The sequence below is a fragment of the Oncorhynchus masou genome, chromosome 13, assembly GCF_036934945.1.
Source record: "Oncorhynchus masou masou isolate Uvic2021 chromosome 13, UVic_Omas_1.1, whole genome shotgun sequence".
Lineage (NCBI taxonomy): Eukaryota > Metazoa > Chordata > Actinopteri > Salmoniformes > Salmonidae > Oncorhynchus > Oncorhynchus masou.
This window is the reverse complement of record NC_088224.1, coordinates 67,019,618-67,041,242: the sequence shown is the minus strand read 5'-3', so window position 1 is coordinate 67,041,242 and position 21,625 is coordinate 67,019,618. Positions and strand designations below refer to the sequence as shown.

The 21,625-nt window shown below is 44.2% G+C and overlaps 1 protein-coding gene across 1 annotated transcript in view; it reads left to right on the top strand.

Moving 5' to 3' along the window:
• LOC135552877 (LIM domain kinase 1-like) overlaps window positions 1-21,625 on the top strand; it is an 87,230-nt gene that overhangs the window by 10,415 nt on the left and 55,190 nt on the right. The window contains exon 2 of the mRNA XM_064984799.1: window positions 1,214-1,313. Coding sequence (XP_064840871.1) covers window positions 1,214-1,313 — 100 coding nt within the window. The remainder of the gene's footprint in view (window positions 1-1,213; window positions 1,314-21,625) is intronic.

The window sequence follows — 21,625 nt, the reverse complement described above, 5'->3', positions numbered from 1 at the left end:
AATTGAGGTCAGGGCTTTGTGATGGCCACTCCAATACCTTGACTTTGTTGTCTTTAAGCCATTTTGCCACAACTTTGGAAGTATGCTTGTGGTCATTGTCCATTTGGAGGACCCATTTGCGACCAAGCTATAACTTCCTGACTGATGTCTTGAGATGTTGCTTCAATACATCCACAATTTTCCTACCTCATGATGCAATCTATTTTGTGAATTGCACCAGTCCCTCCTGCAGCAAAGCACTCCAGCAACATGATGCTGCCACCCCCGTGCTTCACGGTTGGGATGGTGTTCTTCGGCTTCCAAGCATCTCCCTTTGTCCTCCAAACATAACGATGGTCATTATGGCCAAACAGTTCAATTTTTGTTTCATCAGACCAGAGGACATTTTTCCAAAGGTACGATTTTTGTTCCCATGTGCAGTTGCAAACCATAGTCTGGCTTTTTTATGGCAGTTTTGGAGCAGTGGCTTCTTCCTTGCTGAGCAGCCTTTCAGGTTATGTCGACATAGGACTCGTTTTTACTGTGGATATAGATACTTTTGTACCTCTTTCACAAGTTCCTTTGCTTATTGTTCTGGGATTGATTTGCAGTTTTCGCACCAAAGTACGTTCATCTCTAGGAGACAGAACGCTTCTCCTTCCCGAGCGGTATGCCGGCTGCGTAGTCCCATGGTGTTTATACTTGCATACTATTGTTTGTACAGATGAATGTGGTACCTTCAGGCGTTTTGAAATTGCTCCCAAGGATGAACCAGACTGAGGTCTTTGCTGATTTATTTTGATTTTCCCATGATGTCAAGCAAAGAGGCACTGAGTTTGAAGGTAGGCCTCGGAATACATCCACAGGTACACCTCCAATTGATTCCAATGATGTCAATTAGCCTATCAGAAGCTTCTAAAGTCATAACATTTTCTGGAATTTTCCAAGCTGTTTAAAGGCACAGTCAACTTAGTGTATGTAAATTTCTGACCCACTGGAATTGTGATACAGTGAATTATAAGTGAAATATCTGTTTGTAAACAATTGTTGGAAAAATGACTTGTGTCATGCACAAAGTAATGTCCTAACCGATTTGCCAAAACTATAGTTTGTTAACAAGAAATTTGTGGAGTGGTTGAAAAACTAGTTTTAATGACTCCAACCTAAGTGTTTGTAAACTTCCGACTTCAACTGTATGTGTCATCTTTTGATCTGTCCACTAACTGTATTGCAGCTGGCAGAAGCTTGCCCGTGTGTGCGGGATGCAGACAGCGGATCTATGATGAACAGTATCTCCAGGCACTCAACACTGACTGGCACACAGTTTGCTTCAGGTGAGTGCTGCTTAAACAGTGTCCTCTCACTGATCAGTCAGTCTATTCTCCTGTCAATCTTCTAACAGACAACTGATATCCATGCTGCTTGTTTTATTCATAATGACCAGTTTTGGATTTGTCTTTGACAGACATGCGATCTGTTTTTTCAGGTGGCATTATTACTCTACACACACCCTTCTTAACTTGCTCCATTAGTAGGTAATGTGCATGATGCACTGCAATGGCACTTTCCACCAAACACACACTCCTGATTCCTCCTCGGATATTTATCTAAACTTTACTGATTAACAGTGGATTACAGTTAACCACACCTGTTTGATGTCTCTCATTGGGGGCATGCTTGGAATGCTTATTGATCCAATCACAATATTGAACAAAGTCAGAACATTGTCTTACCTGGAGACGGATGTTGTGACTAATATGTTCTGGCCTATGAGTCCAGTCTCTCCATCTGGTCCTACTTTAAATGAAACAACTTTATAAAGCGTTCACAAATCATTTAAAGGCTGTTTATAACATGACGTTTGTTTCTCAATCAATCAATCAAATAAATGTATTGCCTTTTTTACATCATCATAAAGTGCTTTAAAGATACCCAACCTAAAACCCCAAAGAACAAGCAATGCAGAGGCAGAAGCACAGTTGATAGGAAAAACTCATTCGATGGCAGGAACCTAGGAAGAAACCTAGAGAGGACCAGGCTCCAAGGGGTGGACAGTTCTCTTCTGGCTGTAGCGGGTTGATATTTAAGAGTACATATTTTAAGACGTTCAAAGATTCAAAGATGACCAGCAGGAGCAGATAATAACCATGGTGGTTATAGACAAAGGGGGTGCAGTCGAAATAGCAGCACATGATCATCAGCATTTCTCAATGATTTCTGAAGTAAACTCAGCAAAAAAAGAAACATCCTCTCGCTGCCAACTGTGTTTATTTTCAGCAAACTTAACATGTGTAAATATTTGTATGAACATAACAAGATGTAGGGGGCATCATTCAGAATTTTGGATGAAAAGCGTGCCCAAATTAAACTGCCTGCTACTCAGGCCCAGAAGCTAGGATATGCATATAATTAGTAGATTTGGATTGAAAACACTCTAAAGTTTCCAAAACTGTTAGAATAATGTCTGAGTATAAAATAACTTATATGGCAGGCGAAAACCTGAGGAAAATCCAACCAGGAAGAACTATTATTTTGAAAGGCTGGTTTTCAATTGAAAGCCTATCCACCATACAAAGACTTAGGACCCAGTTCACGATATCTATGGCTTCCTCTACATGTGGCCAGTCTTTAGGCATTGTTTCAGGCTTTTACTCTGAAAAAATGAGGGAGATACAGCACTTTCAATGAGAGGCCAGTGGATTGGGAACACGCCTTTCTTGTATCTCCTTTTCTATTTGTCCGGTTGAAAAATTATTGATTTATGACAAAAAACAACCTGAGGATTGATTTTAAACATCATTTGACATGTTTCTGCTAACTCTTATTGTACTTTTAATACTTTTCGTCTTGATGTTGAGAGCGCGCATTGTGCCTTTTGGATTTCTGAACTAAACGCACCAACAAAACTGAGGTTTTTGGACATAAAGAGGTACATTATCGAACAAAACAAACATTTATTGTCTAACATGGAGACCTGGGAGTGCCACCAGATGAAGATCATCAAAGGTAAGTGATTAATTGTAACGCTATTCCTGACTTTTGTGACACTTCTCCTTGGTTGGAAAATGGCTGTATGGTTTTGTGGCTCGGCGCTGACCTAACATATTCGCATAGTGTGCTTTCGCGGTAAAGCCCTTTTGAAATCTGACACAGCGGTTGCATTAAGGAGAAGTTTATCTCTAAATGTATGTTAAACACTTGTATCTTTCATCAATGTTTATGATGAGTATTTCTGTAATTTGATGTGGCTCTCTGCATTTTCACCGGATGTTTGTTTGAGACAATGATTACTGTACATAACTCGGCAATTTCAACTGAGATTTTTGGACATAAAGATTATCGAACAAAACACACATTTATTGTGTAACTTGAAGTCCTGTGAGTGCCATCTGATGAAGATCATCAAAGGTTAGTGATTAATTTAATCGCTATTTCTGACTTTTGTGAGCCCTCTCCTTGGTTGGAAAATGGCTGTATGGTTTTCTGTGACAAGGCGCTGACCTAACATAATCGCATGATGTGCTTTCTCCGTTAAGCCTTTTTGAAATCGGACACTGTGGTTGGATTTACAAGAAGTTTATCTTTAAAATGGTGTATAGTATTTGAGGAATTGTAATTATAAGATTTCTGTTGTTTTGAATTTTGCGCCCTGCAATTTCACTGGCTGTTGTTGAGGTGGGACGCTAGCGCCCAGCGAGGTTAACCTGTTGAAACTCTAGGGGCGCAATTTCATTTTTGGATGAAAAACGTTCCCGTTTTAAACAAGATATTTTGTCACAAAAAGATGCTCGACTATGCATATAATTGCTACGATTCGAAAGAAAACACTCTGACGTGTCCAGAAATACAAAGATATTTTCTATGCGTGCCCTAGAACGTGAGCTTCAGGCAAAACCAAGATGAGACGGCATCCAGGAAATGAACAGGATTTTTGAGGCTCTGTTTTCCCTTGTCTCCTTATATGGCTGTGAATGCGAGAGGAATGAGAATGCCCTTTCTGTCGTTTCCCCAAGGTGTCTGCAGCATTGTGACGTATTTGTAGGCAGATCATTGGAAGATTGACCATAAGAGACCACATTTACCACGTGTCCGCCCGGTGTCCTGCGCCGAAATTGGTGCGCAAAAGTCACCTGCCACTATTTTTCCAAGGAATACAGAGAGTAAAGCAAGCTTCCACGAACTGCATGTCAATGAAGAGATATGTGAAAAAAAACCTTGAGGACTGATTCCAAACAACGTTTGCCATGTTTCGGTCGATATTATGTAGTTAATCCGGAAAAAGTTTTATGTTGTAGGTGACTGAATTTTCGGTTCGTTTCGGTAGCCAGACGCAATGTGGAAAACGGAACGATTTCTCCTACACACAGATGCTTTCAGGAAACACTGCGCATTTGGTATGTAACTGAGAGTCTCCTCATTGAAAACATCAGAAGCTCTTCAAAGGTAAATGATTTTATTTATTTGGTTATCTGGTTTTTGTGAAAATGTTGCGTGCTACATGTTATTCAAAATGCATTGCTAGCTTTGCATACTCTTACACAAATTAGTCAATTTCTATGGTTCAAAAGCATATTTTGAAAATCTGAGATGACAGTGTTGTTAAGAAAAGGCTAAGCTTGACAGTAGGCGCATTATTTTCATTTTATTTGCGATTTTCAGAAATCGTTAACGTTACATTATGCTAATGAGCTTCAGGCTATAACTGTATACAGGTTTTTTTCATAGCCAAACGTGAACAAAACGGAGCGATTTGTCCTACACAAATAATATTTTTTTGAAAAACTGCACATTTGCTATGTAACTGAGAGTCTCCTCATTGAAAACATCCGAAGCTCTTCAAAGTTAAATGATTTTATTTATTTGGTTATCTGGTTTTTGTGAAAATGTTGCGTGCTAAATGCTACTCAAAATGCTAAGCTAGCTTAGCATACTCTTACACAAATTAGTGAATTGCTATGGTTCAAAAGCATATTTTGAAAATCTGAGATGACAGTGTTGTTAAGAAAAGGCTAAGCTTGAGAGTAGGCGCATTATTTTCATTTTATTTGCAATTTTCAGAAATTGTTAACGTTGCGTTATGCTAATGAGCCTGAGGCTTTAGTCACGATCCCGGATCCGGGATGGGGAGTTTCAAGAAGTTAAGTACCCCAGTGCAATCTCCTCCTCATGGACTGCACCAGATTTGCCAGTTCTTGCTGTGAGATGTTACCCCACTCTTCCACCAATGCACCTGCAAGTTCCCGGACATTTCTGAGGGGAATGGCCCTAGCTCTCACCCTCTGATCCAGCAGGTCCCAGATGTGCTCAATGGGATTGAGATCCGGGCTCTTTGCTGGCCATGGTAGATCACTGACATTCCTGTCTTGCAGGAAATCACGCACAGAATGAGCAGTATGGCTGGTGGCATTGTCATGCTGGAGGGTCATGTCAGGATGAGCCTGCAGGAAGGGTATCACATGAGGGAGGAGGATGTCTTCCCTGTAACGCACAGCGTTGAGATTGCCTGCAATGACTACCAGCTCAGTCCAATGATGGTGTGATACACCGCCCCAGACCATGACAGACCCTCCACCTCCAAATTGATCCCGCTCCAGAGTACAGGCCTCAGTGTAACGCTCATTCCTTTGACGATAAACGAGAATCTGACCATCACCCCTGATGAGACTAAACCGCGACTCATCAGTGAAGAGCACCTTTTGCCAGTCCTGTCTGGTCCAGCGACGGTGGGTTTGTGCCCATAGGTGACGTTGTTGCCGTTGATGTCTGGTGATTACCTGCCTTACAACAGGCCTACAAGCCCTCAGTCCAGCCTCTCTCAGCTTTTTGCGGACAGTCTGAGCACTGATGGATTGTGCGTTCCTGGTGTAACTCGGGCAGTTGTTGTTGCCATCCTGTACCTGTCCTGCAGGTGTGTTGTTCGGATGTACCGATCCTGTGCAGGTGTTTTTACACGTGGTCTCCCACTGCAAGGATGATGAGCTGTCCGTCCTTTCTCCCTGTAGCGCTGTCTTAGGCGTCTCACAGTACGGATATTGCAATTTATTGCCCTGCAGGAACAAACACCAGCGCATAATCCTGCGATTTGGGGAAAGCATGGTGTGCAGGAAAGAGGTTGTGGTCAGTGTAAACCACAATAGGGACCACACCCGACCCCACATATACCTCAAAATGCTGCAATGCCCAGATTAAGGCAAGGGCTTCCTACCCCACTGAATAATTCAACTGATAGCTGTTAAACGTTCGGGAGAAATAGCTAATAGGATGTTCAACATCTCCATCTGCTTGAAGCAACACGGCACCTGCCTCCACATTACTGGCATCCACATATAGGCTGAAAGGCTGTTCCAATCGTGGGACAGCCAACACAGGGTCAGAACTCAGAAGCAGTTTCACATTTTCAAAGCACTCTGACAGCAGGAAGACCAAATGAAATCAGCCCTCTTCTTCAACAGATCAGTCAGAGGTGCTACAACTGTGGAGAAGTTGCAGCAAAACCCCCGATAATCCTCAACCATACATAGGAAGCGTTGCAGCTCCTTCTTGGTGGTGGGCGGTGAAACAGGTCAATAGCAGCCACTTTAGCCCGCACCAGGACAACACGACCCTGCCCGACCACTCTGCCGAGGTAGGTCACTGTTGCCTGGGCAAACTCACATTTGGCTATGTTCACAGTGGGACAGGCATCAGCTAAACACTCAGAGTCCGTATCCGCACCAGATGTCACTCCCAAGTGTCACTTTAAACAACCACATCATCTAGATAAACAGCACAGCTTTAAAGGCCAGAGATCACCGTATTCATAAGACTCTGAAACGTAGCAGGAGCGTTGCATAGGCCAAAACTCATGACCGTATAGGAGAAAAGACCTGAAGGAGTAATAAAAACATATTTCACAAGCTCTTGATGACAAAGGCACCTGCCAGTAACCCTTCCGCAAATCAAACGTGCTGACACACTGGGCAGAACCAACCTGGTCAACACAATCTTCCATACATTTAACATTACATTTAAGTCATTTAGCAGACGCTCTTATCCAGAGCGACTTACAAATTGGTGAATTCACCTTCTGACATCCAGTGGAACAGCCACTTTACAATAGTGCATCTAAATCATTTAAGGGGGGGGTGAGAAAGATTACTTTATCCTATCCTAGGTATTCCTTGAAGAGGTGGGGTTTCAGGTGTCTCCGGAAGATGGTGATTGACTCCGCTGTCCTGGCGTCGTGAGGGAGTTTGTTCCACCATTGGGGGGCCAGAGCAGCGAACAGTTTTGACTGGGCTGAGCGGGAACTGTACTTCCTCAGTGGTAGGGAGGCGAGCAGGCCAGAGGTGGATGAACGCAGTGCCCTTGTTTGGGTGTAGGGCCTGATCAGAGCCTGGAGGTACTGCGGTGCCGTTCCCCTCAGAGCTCCGTAGGCAAGCACCATGGTCTTGTAGCGGATGCGAGCTTCAACTGGAAGCCAGTGGAGAGAGCGGAGGAGCGGGGTGACGTGAGAGAACTTGGGAAGGTTGAACACCAGACGGGCTGCGGCGTTCTGGATGAGTTGTAGGGGTTTAATGGCACAGGCAGGGAGCCCAGCCAACAGCGAGTTGCAGTAATCCAGACGGGAGATGACAAGTGCCTGGATTAGGACCTGCGCCGCTTCCTGTGTGAGGCAGGGTCGTACTCTGCGGATGTTGTAGAGCATGAACCTACAGGAACGGGCCACCGCCTTGATGTTAGTTGAGAACGACAGGGTGTTGTCCAGGATCACGCCAAGGTTCTTAGCGCTCTGGGAGGAGGACACAATGGAGTTGTCAACCGTGATGGCGAGATCATGGAACGGGCAGTCCTTCCCCGGGAGGAAGAGCAGCTCCGTCTTGCCGAGGTTCAGCTTGAGGTGGTGATCCGTCATCCACACTGATATGTCTGCCAGACATGCAGAGATGCGATTCGCCACCTGGTCATCAGAAGGGGGAAAGGAGAAGATTAAATGTGTGTCGTCTGCATAGCAATGATAGGAGAGACCATGTGAGGTTATGACAGAGCCAAGTGACTTGGTGTATAGCGAGAATAGGAGAGGGCCTAGAAGAGAGCCCTGGGGGACACCAGTGGTGAGAGCGCGTGGCGAGGAGACAGATTCTCGCCACGCCACCTGGTAGGAGCGACCTGTCAGGTAGGACGCAATCCAAGCGTGGGCCGCGCCGGAGATGCCCAACTCGGAGAGGGTGGAGAGGAGGATCTGATGGTTCACAGTATCGAAGGCAGCCGATAGGTCTAGAAGGATGAGAGCAGAGGAGAGAGAGTTAGCTTTAGCAGTGCGGAGCGCAACCGTGATACAGAGAAGAGCAGTCTCAGTTGAATGACTAGTCTTGAAACCTGACTGATTTGGATCAAGAAGGTCATTCTGAGAGAGATAGCGGGAGAGCTGGCCAAGGACGGCACGTTCAAGAGTTTTGGAGAGAAAAGAAAGAAGGGATACTGGTCTGTAGTTGTTGACATCGGAGGGATCGAGTGTAGGTTTTTTCAGAAGGGGTGCAACTCTCGCTCTCTTGAAGACGGAAGGGACGTAGCCAGCGGTCAGGGATGAGTTGATGAGCGAGGTGAGGTAAGGGAGAAGGTCTCCGGAAATGGTCTGGAGAAGAGAGGAAGGGATAGGGTCAAGCGGGCAGGTTGTTGGGCGGCCGGCCGTCACAAGAAGCGAGATTTCATCTGGAGAGAGAGGGGAGAAAGAGGTCAGAGCACAGGGTAGGGCAGTGTGAGCAGAACCAGCGGTGTCGTTTGACTTAGCAAACGAGGATCGGATGTCGTCGACCTTCTTTTCAAAATGGTTGACGAAGTCATCTGCAGAGTGGGAGGAGGGGGGAGGGGGAGGTGGATTCAGGAGGGAGGAGAAGGTGGCAAAGAGCTTCCTAGGGTTAGAGGCAGATGCTTGGAATTTAGAGTGGAAGAAAGTGGCTTTAGCAGCAGAGACAGAGGAGGAAAATGTAGAGAGGAGGGAGTGAAAGGATGCCAGGTCCGCAGGGAGGCGAGTTTTCCTCCATTTCCGCTCGGCTGCCCGGAGCACTGTTCTGTGAGCTCGCAATGAGTCGTCGAGCCACGGAGCGGGAGGGTAGGACCGAGCCGGCCTGGAGGATAGGGGACATAGAGAGTCAAAGGATGCAGAAAGGGAAGAGAGGAGGGTTGAGGAGGCAGAATCAGGAGATAGGTTGGAGAAGGTATGAGCAGAGGGAAGAGATGATAGGATGGAAGAGGAGAGAGTAGCGGGGAGAGAGAGCGAAGGTTGGGACGGCGCGATACCATCCGAGTAGGGGCAGTGTGGGAAGTGTTGGGTGAGAGCGAGAGGGAAAAGGATACAAGGTAGTGGTCGGAGACTTGGAGGGGAGTTGCAATGAGGTTAGTGGAAGAACAGCATCTAGTAAAGATGAGGTCGAGCGTATTGCCTGCCTTGTGAGTAGGGGGAAGGTGAGAGGGTGAGGTCAAAAGAGGAGAGGAGTGGAAAGAAGGAGGCAGAGAGGAATGAGTCAAAGGTAGACGTGGGGAGGTTAAAGTCGCCCAGGACTGTGAGAGGTGAGCCGTCCTCAGGAAAGGAGCTTATCAAGGCATCAAGCTCATTGATGAACTCTCCGAGGGAACCTGGAGGGCGATAAATGATAAGGATGTTAAGCTTGAAAGGGCTGGTAACTGTGACAGCATGGAATTCAAAGGAGGCGATAGACAGATGGGTAAGGGGAGAAAGAGAGAATGACCACTTGGGAGAGATGAGGATCCCGGTGCCACCACCCCGCTGACCAGAAGCTCTCGGGGTGTGCGAGAACACGTGGGCGGACGAAGAGAGAGCAGTAGGAGTAGCAGTGTTATCTGTGGTGATCCATGTTTCCGTCAGTGCCAAGAAGTCGAGGACTGGAGGGAGGCATAGGCTGAGATGAACTCTGCCTTGTTGGCCGCAGATCGGCAGTTCCAGAGGCTACCGGAGACCTGGAACTCCACGTGGGTCGTGCGCGCTGGGACCACCAGATTAGGGTGGCCGCGGCCACGCGGTGTGGAGCGTTTGTATGGTCTGTGCAGAGAGGAGAGAACAGGGATAGATAGACACATAGTTGACAGGCTACAGAAGAGGCTACGCTAATGCAAAGGATATTGGAATGACAAGTGGACTACACGTCTCGAATGTTCAGAAAGTTAAGCTTACGTAGCAAGAATCTTATTGACTAAAATGATTGAAATGATACAGTACTGCTGGAGTAGGCTAGCTGGCAGTGGCTGCGTTGTTGACTTTGTAGGCTAGCTGGCAGTGGCTGCGTTGTTGACACTACACTAATCAAGTCGTTCCGTCGAGTGTAATAGTTTCTACAGTGCTGCTATTCGGGGGCTAGCTGGCTAGCTAGCAGTGTTGATTACGTTACGTTACGTTAAAAGAACGACAATAGCTGGCATCCTTGAGAGTGGGTAACAGTCAGGTTGTTACACTTAACCTTCCGGTAGTCAGTGCAAAATCTAAGAGAACCATCTGACTTGTTCACCAAGAGACATGGGGAGGCCTAACTGGAGAATGATGGAACAGCGATATCATTAACTAGCATGTACTTAATCATACACTTAATGTACTTTAGCATGTACTTAAGTCCAAGGGACGTACAGTGACGGAAAAAAGTATTTGATCCCCTGCTGATTTTGTACATTTGCCCACTGACAAAGAAATGATCAGTCTATAATTTAATGGTAGGTTTATTTGAACAGTGAGAGACAGAATAGCAACAACAAAAAATCCAGAAAAACGCATGTCAAAAATGTTATGAATTGATTTGCATTTTAATGAGGGAAATAAGTATTCAAAGAGCTCCATTTTGGTCCCACTAAATTGTCACGGCTCAGCTCGCCGGTCAAACAACCTTTTCATCCTCACCTGAAAGGATTCTAGTTTTTCTTAAGCCATTTCACAAGCTGCATACAATCTGTGTCAGAAACCACTAACATATAACACCTATTTGGGGGAGGCTCAACAACCTTCTTATCCTCCTTTAAGGAGTTATCCTTTAAGGGACCACGCAGAGTATGACCAAAACACAAGGTCATTAGGACTGAATCCAGTGCTCTCTTGTGATACTTCTTTAAGGGTCCAACACAATCAATAATCAAATGCTCAAATGGCTGGCCTGTAACAGGAATAGGTTGTTGCGGGACTGGCCTTAACATCTGATTAGGCTTCCTAGTCAGCTGACAAACATGGCATGTTTTGATGTAAGCGGAAATGTCTTTCTTTGTGCAAGGGTACAGATAATGTATTCAAACCTATCCCTTGAATCAGGACACTGATTGCTGTATCTGTCTCCAGAGAAAAAGGCAGAACAGACTCCAAAACAAACGATTCAGAGACGCCAGTGTCTCGCAGAATCTTTACTGGCACTTGCACATCACTTCCCAATAGTGAAACATAGCCCTCTGTGACAAACGGCGAATAATCAGTACTAAAAGGTTTGGACAATTCTTGAGCTTGCGCAACTGAATTAACATGAGGAACAGGCCCAGCTAACACAACAGGTTTTACATTTGTTCTGGCCAATCTGCTGACCATTTTACCAAAGGACAGGACATTCGCTCTTCCAGTGGCCTTTACCTTGACAATAATTACAGATTTTACTTACATCATTCTGTCCACATGAACCACGTTCGGATCTAGATGGATATGTCATTACCAGAACCAAAGGAATTTGCTGACTGAAATCCACTTGAACTGTTCCTTTGCCCCCATCTCGCATACGGGATGCTCCAAAACTGCTTTTGTGGGTCAGTACGTACTCATCTGCCAAAACAGCAGCTTCAGATGCACTAATTTATATAGGTAGCAAGACGATCAGGGACAGATTCTTTAAATTGTTCAAGGACAACCAGGTTGCACAAATCTTCCAAACAAGTGACGATGAATTGAGTTAACAAATCCCGTGAGAAACAGTCCTATGTTGAGTTTTCACCTTTCTTCAACATTCTGAAATGCTGTCGATACACTTCAGGGACCAACTCGTAAGCATGTAGGACAGCAGTTTTAACCCTTTAGGTAATCATCACCATCTGTAGCGCTAAGAGATGAGTCTACCTCCTTAGCCTCACTGGTCAAAACACACTGTAGCATCAAAGTACGGTCTGCATCAGGCCAAGCCCGAGAGTCTGCTACACATTCAAATAACATAAAAAATAGATGAGGATCTTTTTCAGTAAATATAGGCAAAAACAAGAGATTACCAGCAACATCAAATGGCGGAGAACGACCAAGGGAAGAGCGTCCCATTGGGGAGGTTGAGTAGCCATTCTCAAAAGAAAATTCACCTGAAAGCTTGCCTTCTCTGACTGATTTTGCAACCACAGTTTAGCTTGTTCCGTATCCTGCTTCAACCTTTCCGTATCTTTGTCATGATTTAGCTACAATAAAAGTAACTATTTTTCTGCTCAAATGTCAAACCAGCACTAGACACAATTGGTACATCCAATACAGCTGAACTAGGCTCACTCAATTCTGCCTTCAAAATACCAGCTGAAAGCAAAATAGCTGACAGAATCGACTTCACTGTATCCTTGAGACATATGTCACTAATCTCAACAAAATACTCACTCAACTTCAAAAGCTGTTCCTTGTAAACTGCATAAGCAACTATTCAGAAGGAGCATGGACAAAATCCTCAATAGACGCCATAATGCTGCTATCAAATGAACAGATTAGTAGCCCAAACTTTGAACTGCCTTAATGAGCACATCGACTACAGAACAAGTACATAGCTGATTTAACAGTGCAAAAACAGATGAGTATGACTTGAGTTTCTCCAAATCCTATTGTTAAACTTAACCCTAGTCTTCCGTGGCTTTGCGGTGGGTATTGATGCACTAGAACCTGCTGTCACGATGGAACCAGCTCGCTACCAGTGTGCTTCCGAGACATCTGCTCTGACCGTTATCACCACACAAAAATAACAAACGATGCACAACGTGCCCCCAGTGGAAACACGCCGCTATACCTAACAGGGGGAAAGACCATAGCTCTGTGCAATGAGTTAAGTCTGCCTCAAAACTTCTCACTGTCAGACATTGCAAAGACAACTCACCTCCATAATCCGATGACCCAACAGGGAACGGAATAAAGTGTCTCTAGATAGTACAGGAAAAGAGGCTTCGTGGTCTTCTCTCCACCGATGCACCAAATCAAAACTTGTAATAATTAAACAAACAAGTAATCAAATTGCTACTTAAATAAAAAAAATAGTACCATCTTTGAAATGCAAGATAAAGGACAATATATGACTTAGGAATCTAGGGGCAATTACGATTTTGGCCACTAGATGACAGCAGTGTATGTGCAAAGTTTTAGACAGATTTTATGAACATTGTTTTTCTGTTCAAAATGTTGTATCAAGACTACCCAAATGTGCCTAATTGGTTTATTAATACATTTTCAAGTTCATAACTGTGCACTCTCCTCAAACAATAGGATGGTATTATTTCACTAAAATAGCTACTGTAAATTGAACAGTGCAGTTAGATTAACAAGAAGTTAAGATTTCTGCCAATATCAGATATGTCTATGTCCTGGGAAAAGTTCTTGTTACGTACAACCTCATGCTAATCACATTAGCTTACGTTAGCTCAGAGGTTGAGAACAAATTATTTTTTACATTGACGGACTACATCGACCAAACCCTAACCAGGACAATGCTGGGCCAATTGTGCGCCGCCCTATTGGACTCCCGATCACGGCCGGTTGTGATACAACCCAGGATCGAACCAGGGTCTGTAGTAGCACTGTGATGCAGTGCCTTAGACCACTGCACTACTCGGGAGGGCCTACATATTGGCAATTGCAATAGAAGTTACTTTTAGATTTGTATAATTTTAATTTAGAATTTTTTAAATTATATTTTTTTACATTCTTTTTAACCCCTTTTTCTCCCCAATTTCGTGGTATCCAATTGTTAGTAGCTACTATCTTGTCTCATCGCTACAACTCCCGTACGGGCTCGGGAGAGACAAAGGTTGAAAGTCATGCGTCCTCCGATACACAACCCAACCAAGCCACACTGCTTCTTAACACAGCGCACATCCAGCCACACCAATGTATCGGAGGAAACACCGTGCACCTGGCAACCTTGGTTAGCACGCACTGCGCCCGGCCAGCCACAGGAGTCGCTGGTGCACGTTGAGACAAGGATATCCCTACCAGCCAAACCCTCCCTAATCCGGACGACGCTAGGCCAATTGTGTGTCGCCCCACGGACCTCCCGGTCGTGGCCGGTTACGACAGAGCCTGGCGCTGCAGTACAGCCCCCTTAACCACTGCGCCACCTGGGAGGCTTAATTTAGAATTTTGATTAACCACATTATATATATTTTGAGATATGAAGACTTAATTATAAATTCAATTAAACTGTTCCGTGATAATGTGCATATGAAAATCATGTGCATATGAAAACTGTATAAATGGTACAATAACTTGGCACTCCAAAATGGAAAAGGTTGCCGAACACAGGTTGCCAACCACTGACTATTACCAGCAACTTCAGGAGCATAACTGCAGAATCTGTGAAGGCCAGCAGCAGTGGGGGGAGGAAGGTCAGGAACAGGTTTTTTTCTTCTGGTTGGTCTCTGGCTCCCTCTTTAATCATTTGGGTGTCTTCATTTTTAATCTCAGTGCTTAAAGCATCGGACAAGCTCAGTAGCCTACATATAGTTAATTTTATTCAAACATAGGGTGTGTCTATATATAGAAAAATACACATTTAAAAATGTTGACCAATCGATTGTTTTAATGAGCTGACGACTCTCGGTCGACCAAGATTTTCTTTTGTCGGGGACAGCACTAGTGTGTGTTTGTGTGTGCGTGTGTGTGAGTCAGAGAGCATACAGATGGGCCGGAGATGAGAGGGAGAGACACATCTGGCTACTCCACAGTGCTGAGTTTCAGTGGGGGGGGGGTAAGGAAGGGGGTAGGGTGTGTATGTGTGTGTGTGTGTGTGTGTGTGTGTGTGTGTGTGTGTGTGTGTGTGTGTGTGTGTGTGTGTGTGTGTGTGTGTGTGTGTGTGTGTGTGTGTGTGTGTGTATCTTCATAATATGTGTGTTGCGAAGAGGCTAGGACAGAAAAGAGGTCACATTTCTCTCACACTTGGTAAAGCACCGAATGTAATTCACACCTGAGCCCAGTGTGGATGGAATGTAAGAAATCCTTCAGTCTCTGCCGAATGTTATTTTGAGAAGATCTGACTGTCATCGACCTTTTTGGGACATACAAGTCAGATACAAGATTTACCACTACTTCAACTGTGTAACTTGTAACCTGACTTGCATTCCTCTTACCTTTCCTGTCTTCCCTTCACTGTCCTATCCGTTCAATAACACCACAACAAAAAAACAGTAACTGCTTCCTTCATATAGAATAGCTAGGTTTTTTTTACCAATTCGATAGCCAATTGTGCTTAGTGTTCTGGTACTTACTATGCGTGCTGTCACACATTCTAATTCTCCCTGTCTGTCTGGAATAGGGAGGTCATAGATTTCTGACCCAGATCCTTCTCCTTAGTGAGGAAGGGATTGTCATGGAAAGGAAAAGGGGGGGTGTTAAGACTGCTTTCCTGATTGGAGATGTCTATGGAAAGCCACCTGCGTCCCCCTTCTCCCCTCAAGCAACAAAGCAGGAAAAAGAGGTTTTCATAAGAAAATCCTGAAAACACACTGTCCCGTCTGCTTATTGAAATAGAATAGAACTGAATGCTTAGTGAGTGTTTTAATTTTAATACAATTTTGATTAAAAAAAAAGAGGAGGAAGAAAAAAGCAAAATGGGGGAAAATAGCTGGAATTGGTTATTTGGAGGCTGTTGGGATTCTCAGGGTTGGAAAAATTCCACGGTCCTCGCAGAGCGCCAGCAGAGAGTGTTTGTGTGCCCTGTTCATGGCAGCTATAACAGCAGCTAGCGGCAGCTATAACAGCAGCTTCATGGGAAAATACTGTGGCGCTCTTATGGAGTGACCCGTTCCTATTGGTCAATCCTTCAACTCTCTCAGCATGGGGACGTCCCAGCAGTCCCTAGGCTCACCATGAGAAACCAGAGACCGCAAAGCACCCTGGGAGGAGGGCAGCTAAAGCATTCCCCAAACACTGCCAGTGAAGGAGCCTACTGTTCAGAACCATGCTTTATTGTGTTTTCATTTATGTTTTTGGAACCGGTAAGGAGATTTCGCTGTTGACCCCACTCCCAGAACTCAGAGAGAGGCGTTTTATGTTACAATCGATAATAGAGTCCAGTTTACAAGATTCCTCCTAGTAGTGTACTTGGTCTGTTAGGTCGCCATCCATGGCATTGACTGAAGCTTCAGTTCTCCCTCGTGAATTGGATCTCTACTATTTGACTCATTGGATACCCCTCAGTGGAAGGACTTTAAGGTAAATTGGTTTTTGGGTGAATTGGATTTCTTTGTTGAATGGAGTTGAATGTAATGTAGATGGAGTGAGTTTTGTATTTGGCATTCGACACTTGAGAAGTTGGGAATGCACACCACAGGTATACTGTAAAAGAAATGACTCTGCAGGAACAACACCATGGTATGGTAACTTGTCTCTTTACATGGGTCAAATTATTTGGCTTTTAACCATCATACTGTATATGATTTTCATACACATGATGGTATCATCATTTACCTGTTTTTTAAAAATGTTTTCACTATTATTCTACAATGTAGAAAATAGTAAAAATAAAGAAAAACCCTTGAATCAGTAGGTGTGTCCAAGATTTTGACTGGTACTGTATGCACGTGCAGACACACACCCACACACACACTCATGTACACAAACACACACTAACAAACACCTGTACACCCACACCTCGAGGCCGAAAGAAGTACATTTCTCAAGGATGTGCAACACAAAGCCCCCCAGAGCCTTTCCACTATGCTGTCTCATGTTGGTAAGGGATTCTTAATAAGGCACATTCCTCTCTCTTTCTCGCTCTCTCTCTGTTTCTCTTTCTGTCTTTCTCTATCTCTCTCTGTGTCTCTCTCTTTCTCTCATCTGACTACACCCTGACTCATATCTGCAGCAAGGACAACACTGCTAGAAGGACTGTTACAGTGTAACAGAGGACTCATCTTAAAATACCTCTTATTAAGATGGCGCCAGAGGGGAGGATGCCGTTTTATGGGCTCTTAACTAGTGATGAACCGATATGACATTTTAGGCCGATACCGATATCCAATATTTAACATTTTCTTTGCCAAAAAACATGATGCCAAAACCCGGTACCGATAACCGATATTTAAAATTTTAGCTGCCTTTTAAGCATTCTAGTTAAATTCGTTAACACACACACAGACGCAGTGGTCTAAGGCACTGCATCTCAGTGCAAAAGGCGTCACTACAGTTCCTGGTTCGAATCCAGGCTGTATCACATCCGGCTGTGATTGGGAGTCCCATAGGGCGGCACACAATTCGCCCAGCGTCGTCCGGGTTTGGCCGTCATTGTAAATTTGTTCTTAACTGACTTGCCTAAAGATTACACACACTCACACACACACACACCACACTAACCAAAAAGTAATTTTGTTGGCATTTACATATGTCGCCATTACCAGTAAAATATAATCAAATCCTATTTCTTTCACATGCGCCGAATGCAACCGGTGTAGACCTTACAGTGAAATGCTTACTTACAGGCCCTAACAGGGCAATTATTTTTTTATTAACAAATAGGTATTAGGTTCACAATAGATAAGTAAAGAAATACAAAACAACCGTATTAGACAGTGAAAAGTAACAGTAGCGAGGCTATATGCAGTAGCGAGGCTAAATACTGGCACCAGTTTGTAGGGCTAATTGAGGTAGTAGTATGTACATGTAGGTATGGTTAAAGTGACTATACATATATGATAAACAGAGAGTAGCAGTAGCATGAAAGAGAGTTTGGCGGTGGGACACAATGTGGTGGTGGACACATTGCAGATAGTCCGGGTAGCCAATCTGCGGGGGCACCGGTTAGTCGGGCTAATTGAGGTAGACTGTATAGTGAAAGTGACTAGCAGTGTAAAAGAGGGGTTGGGAGGGACACAATGCAAATAGTCCGGGTAGCCATTTGATTACCTCTTCAGGAGTCTTATGGCTTGGGGGTAAAATCTGTTGAGAAGCCTTTTGGTCCTAGACTTGGCGCTCCGGTACCGCTTGTCATGCGGTAGTAGAGAGAACAGTCTATGACTGGGGTCTTTTACAATTTTTAGGGCCTTCCTCTGATACAGCCTGGTATAGAGGTCCTGGATGGTAGGCAGCTTAGCCCCAGTGATGTACTGGGCCATACCCACTACCTTCTGTAGTGCCTTGCGATCGGAGGCCGAGCAGTTGCCGTACCAGGCAGTGATGCAACCAGTCAGGATGCTCTCGATGGTGCAGCTGTAGAACCTTTTGGGGATCTGATGACCCATGCCAAATCTTTTTAGAATAGGCTTTGTCGTGCACTCTTCACGACTGTCTTGGTGTGTTTGGACAGTCCAGTGTGTTGGTGATGTGGACACCAAGGAACTTGAAGCTCTCAACCTGCACCACTACAGCCACGTCAATGAGAATGGAGGCGTGCTCGGTCCTCCCTTTCCTGTAGTCCACAATCATCTCCTTAGTCTTGGTTACGTTGAGGGAGAGTTTGTTATTCTGACACCACCCGGCCAGTTCTCTGACCTCCTCCCTATGGGCTGTCTCGTTGTTGACGGTGATCAGGCCTACCACTGTTGTGTCGTCTGCAAACTTAATGATGGTGTTGGTGTCGTGCCTGGCCACGCAGTTGTGGGTGAACAGGGAGTACAGGGGGGGACTGAGCACGCACCCCTGAGTGTTGAGGATAAGCGTGGCAGATGTGTTGCTACCTACCCTTACCAACTGGGGTCGGCACGTCAGGAAGTTCAGGATCCAGTTGTAAAGGGAGGTGTTTAAATCCTAGGGTCTTTATCTTAGTCATGAGCTTTGAGGGCACTATGGTGTTGAACACTGAGCTGTAGTCAAAGATTAGCATTCTCACGTAGGTGTTCCTTTTGTCCAGGTTGGAAAGGGCAGTGTGGAGATGCAATCTCTATTGCACATCTGTGGATCTATTTGGGCGGTATGTAAATTGGAGTGGGTCTAGGGTTTCTGAGATAATGGTGTTCATGTGAGCCATTATCAGCCTTTTAAAGCACTTCATGGCTACGGACGTGATTGCTACGGGTCTGTAAACATTTTGGCAGGTTGCCTTAGTGTTCTTGGGCACAGGGACTATGGTGGTCTGCTTGAAACATGTTGGTATTACAGACTCAATCACGGACATGTTGAAAATGTCAGTGAAGACACCTGCCAGTTGGTCAGCACATGCCCGGAGCACACGTTCTGGTAATCCGTCTGGCCCCCGCGGCCTTGTGAATGTTGACGTGTTTAAAGGTCTTACTCACGTCGGCTGAGGAGATTGTGTTCACACCATCGTCTGGAACAGCTGACGCTCTCATGCATGCCTCAGTGTTGCTTGCCTCGAAGCGAGCATAGAAGTGATTTTGCTCGTCTGGTAGGCTCTTGTCACTGGGTAGCTCTTGACTGTGTTTCCCTTTGTAGTCTGTAATAGTTTGCAAGCCCTGCCACATAGGACAAGCGTCGGCGCCGGTGTAGTACGATTCAATCTTATCCCTGTATTGACACTTTGCCTGTTTGATGATTCGTCAGAGGGCATGGCGGGATTTGGTGACCGAGTCACTGGTGCTTCCTGCTTTAATTTTTGCTTGTAAGCAGGAATCAAGAGGATAGAATTATGGTCAGATTTACCAAATGGAGGGCAAGGGAGAGCTTTGTATGCGTCTCTGTGTGTGGAGTACAGGTGATATTTTTTCCCTCTGGTTGCGCATTTAACATGTTGATAGAGATTAGGGAAAAACTGATTTAAGTTTCCCTGCGTTAAAGTCTCCGGCCACTAGCAGTTTACTTGCTATGCTGTTTCAAATGGAATACCATTTGGGTCTTAGCATGTCAAAAAATATACACATCAAATAACACTATTTGACGTGTCAAGAAAGCTTTTTGACCAATCAGGACCTGAATATGACTGCACGTCACATAATAATTTAACGCGTTCATACATTTTTTACGTAGTTATTACACATTGATTACACTTTCACTCGTATCATCGATACATATGCTATGTTGCTGGTAAAGTTATCTCGCGCACCTACAGTGCTGGTCATTAATAAAAATGTTAGCTAGCTCATGGATGCAAACAATGTTCTTCCACAAAAACATAGCAAAACGACATCATCTGTTTCAGTAGCTATCGTTAACTAGCTAACTATATAGCTAGGTGTCATCATCTAAAATAACCCTAACTTATAAGACAGTTCTTATTTGATTGATGGTGATCTGACCCATCTATGTGAAGCTAGCCACAATAGTGGACTTTGCGGTTAGCCTTCAAAATAAAAGTATGTCTTTGACAGTGATGCAAATGACAAATAGTAGAATTACTATAATTCTACTATACAAATAATATAATTATGCCATAATTGAATAGATCTTGCTTAATGATGTTGGAATGTTGTTATATAAAATCAACAAAAGACAATAATTTATTAATTTAACAATCTGTTGAAATCACACTGGATGTATTATAATTTAGAATTGCATTGGGGGCATACTTATTTCACTATACAGCCTTACCTATGGATTGTGGATCAATGACATGGGGTATCAGGCTACTCAGTGACACCCAGAGAACATTAACATCGTAGCTATTACTGCGGGACTCTGAAACTACTGTGAATTGAGCCACATTTATTGTCAACCTATATGTATTGAACACTATTCCAGAGGAAAACAATACTGTGTGGATGTTTTGGGGTCTGATAACTCTGAGGAGGACGTTGGGAAAAAAATATATTGGGTATTGAGTAGACTGTTAGCCCATTTCATTGATCCCCAATCCTTAGGTAAAGCTGTACAGTGTAATATGAATGTCAATACACACAATAGGCTGACTGGGGAGGGGATTTCACACAGTCACAGTCCCACGATAAGAGCTACAACACTAATATTTGCATAAACTCTTCATAGTTGGTGACACCCACAGAACACGAGTAGACTGATACCCCATTTCATTGCTTCACATTCCAACCTTGTTTAACATTATCTAGTCTAAATATGGCATGATTCCACCGATTGTAATCTTCGGCATCTCATTCAAAGAGATACTTTTATTATTCACAACACATAACCCGGTCGGGGCGAGCCTCACTAGCCAGATGAAGCTAGCTGTCTACTTATACCGTTAGCATTGGGCAACAAGGTTAAGTAGCTGGATAGCTATTTATTTTCATGAACTGAAGTTCAATTTTAATAGGCGAGGCAACGATTACCAGCTGCCTATAATTGGGAACCATACAAAACACCAACATAGAAATATTGAGCTAGAACACCCCCTGGTCACGTCCTAACCTACTACACCATAGAGAAGAACCAAGGGCTTTTAAGTAAACATTTCACTGTAAGGTCTACACATTTGATTTGAAAAGTGATGCATTCACTGTATGTAGCCATATACAGTATTTAAAATGTTGTATTTATTTATTTCACCTTTATTTAACCAGGTAGACAAGTTGAGAACAAGTTCTCATTTACAACTGCTACCTGGCCAAGATAAAG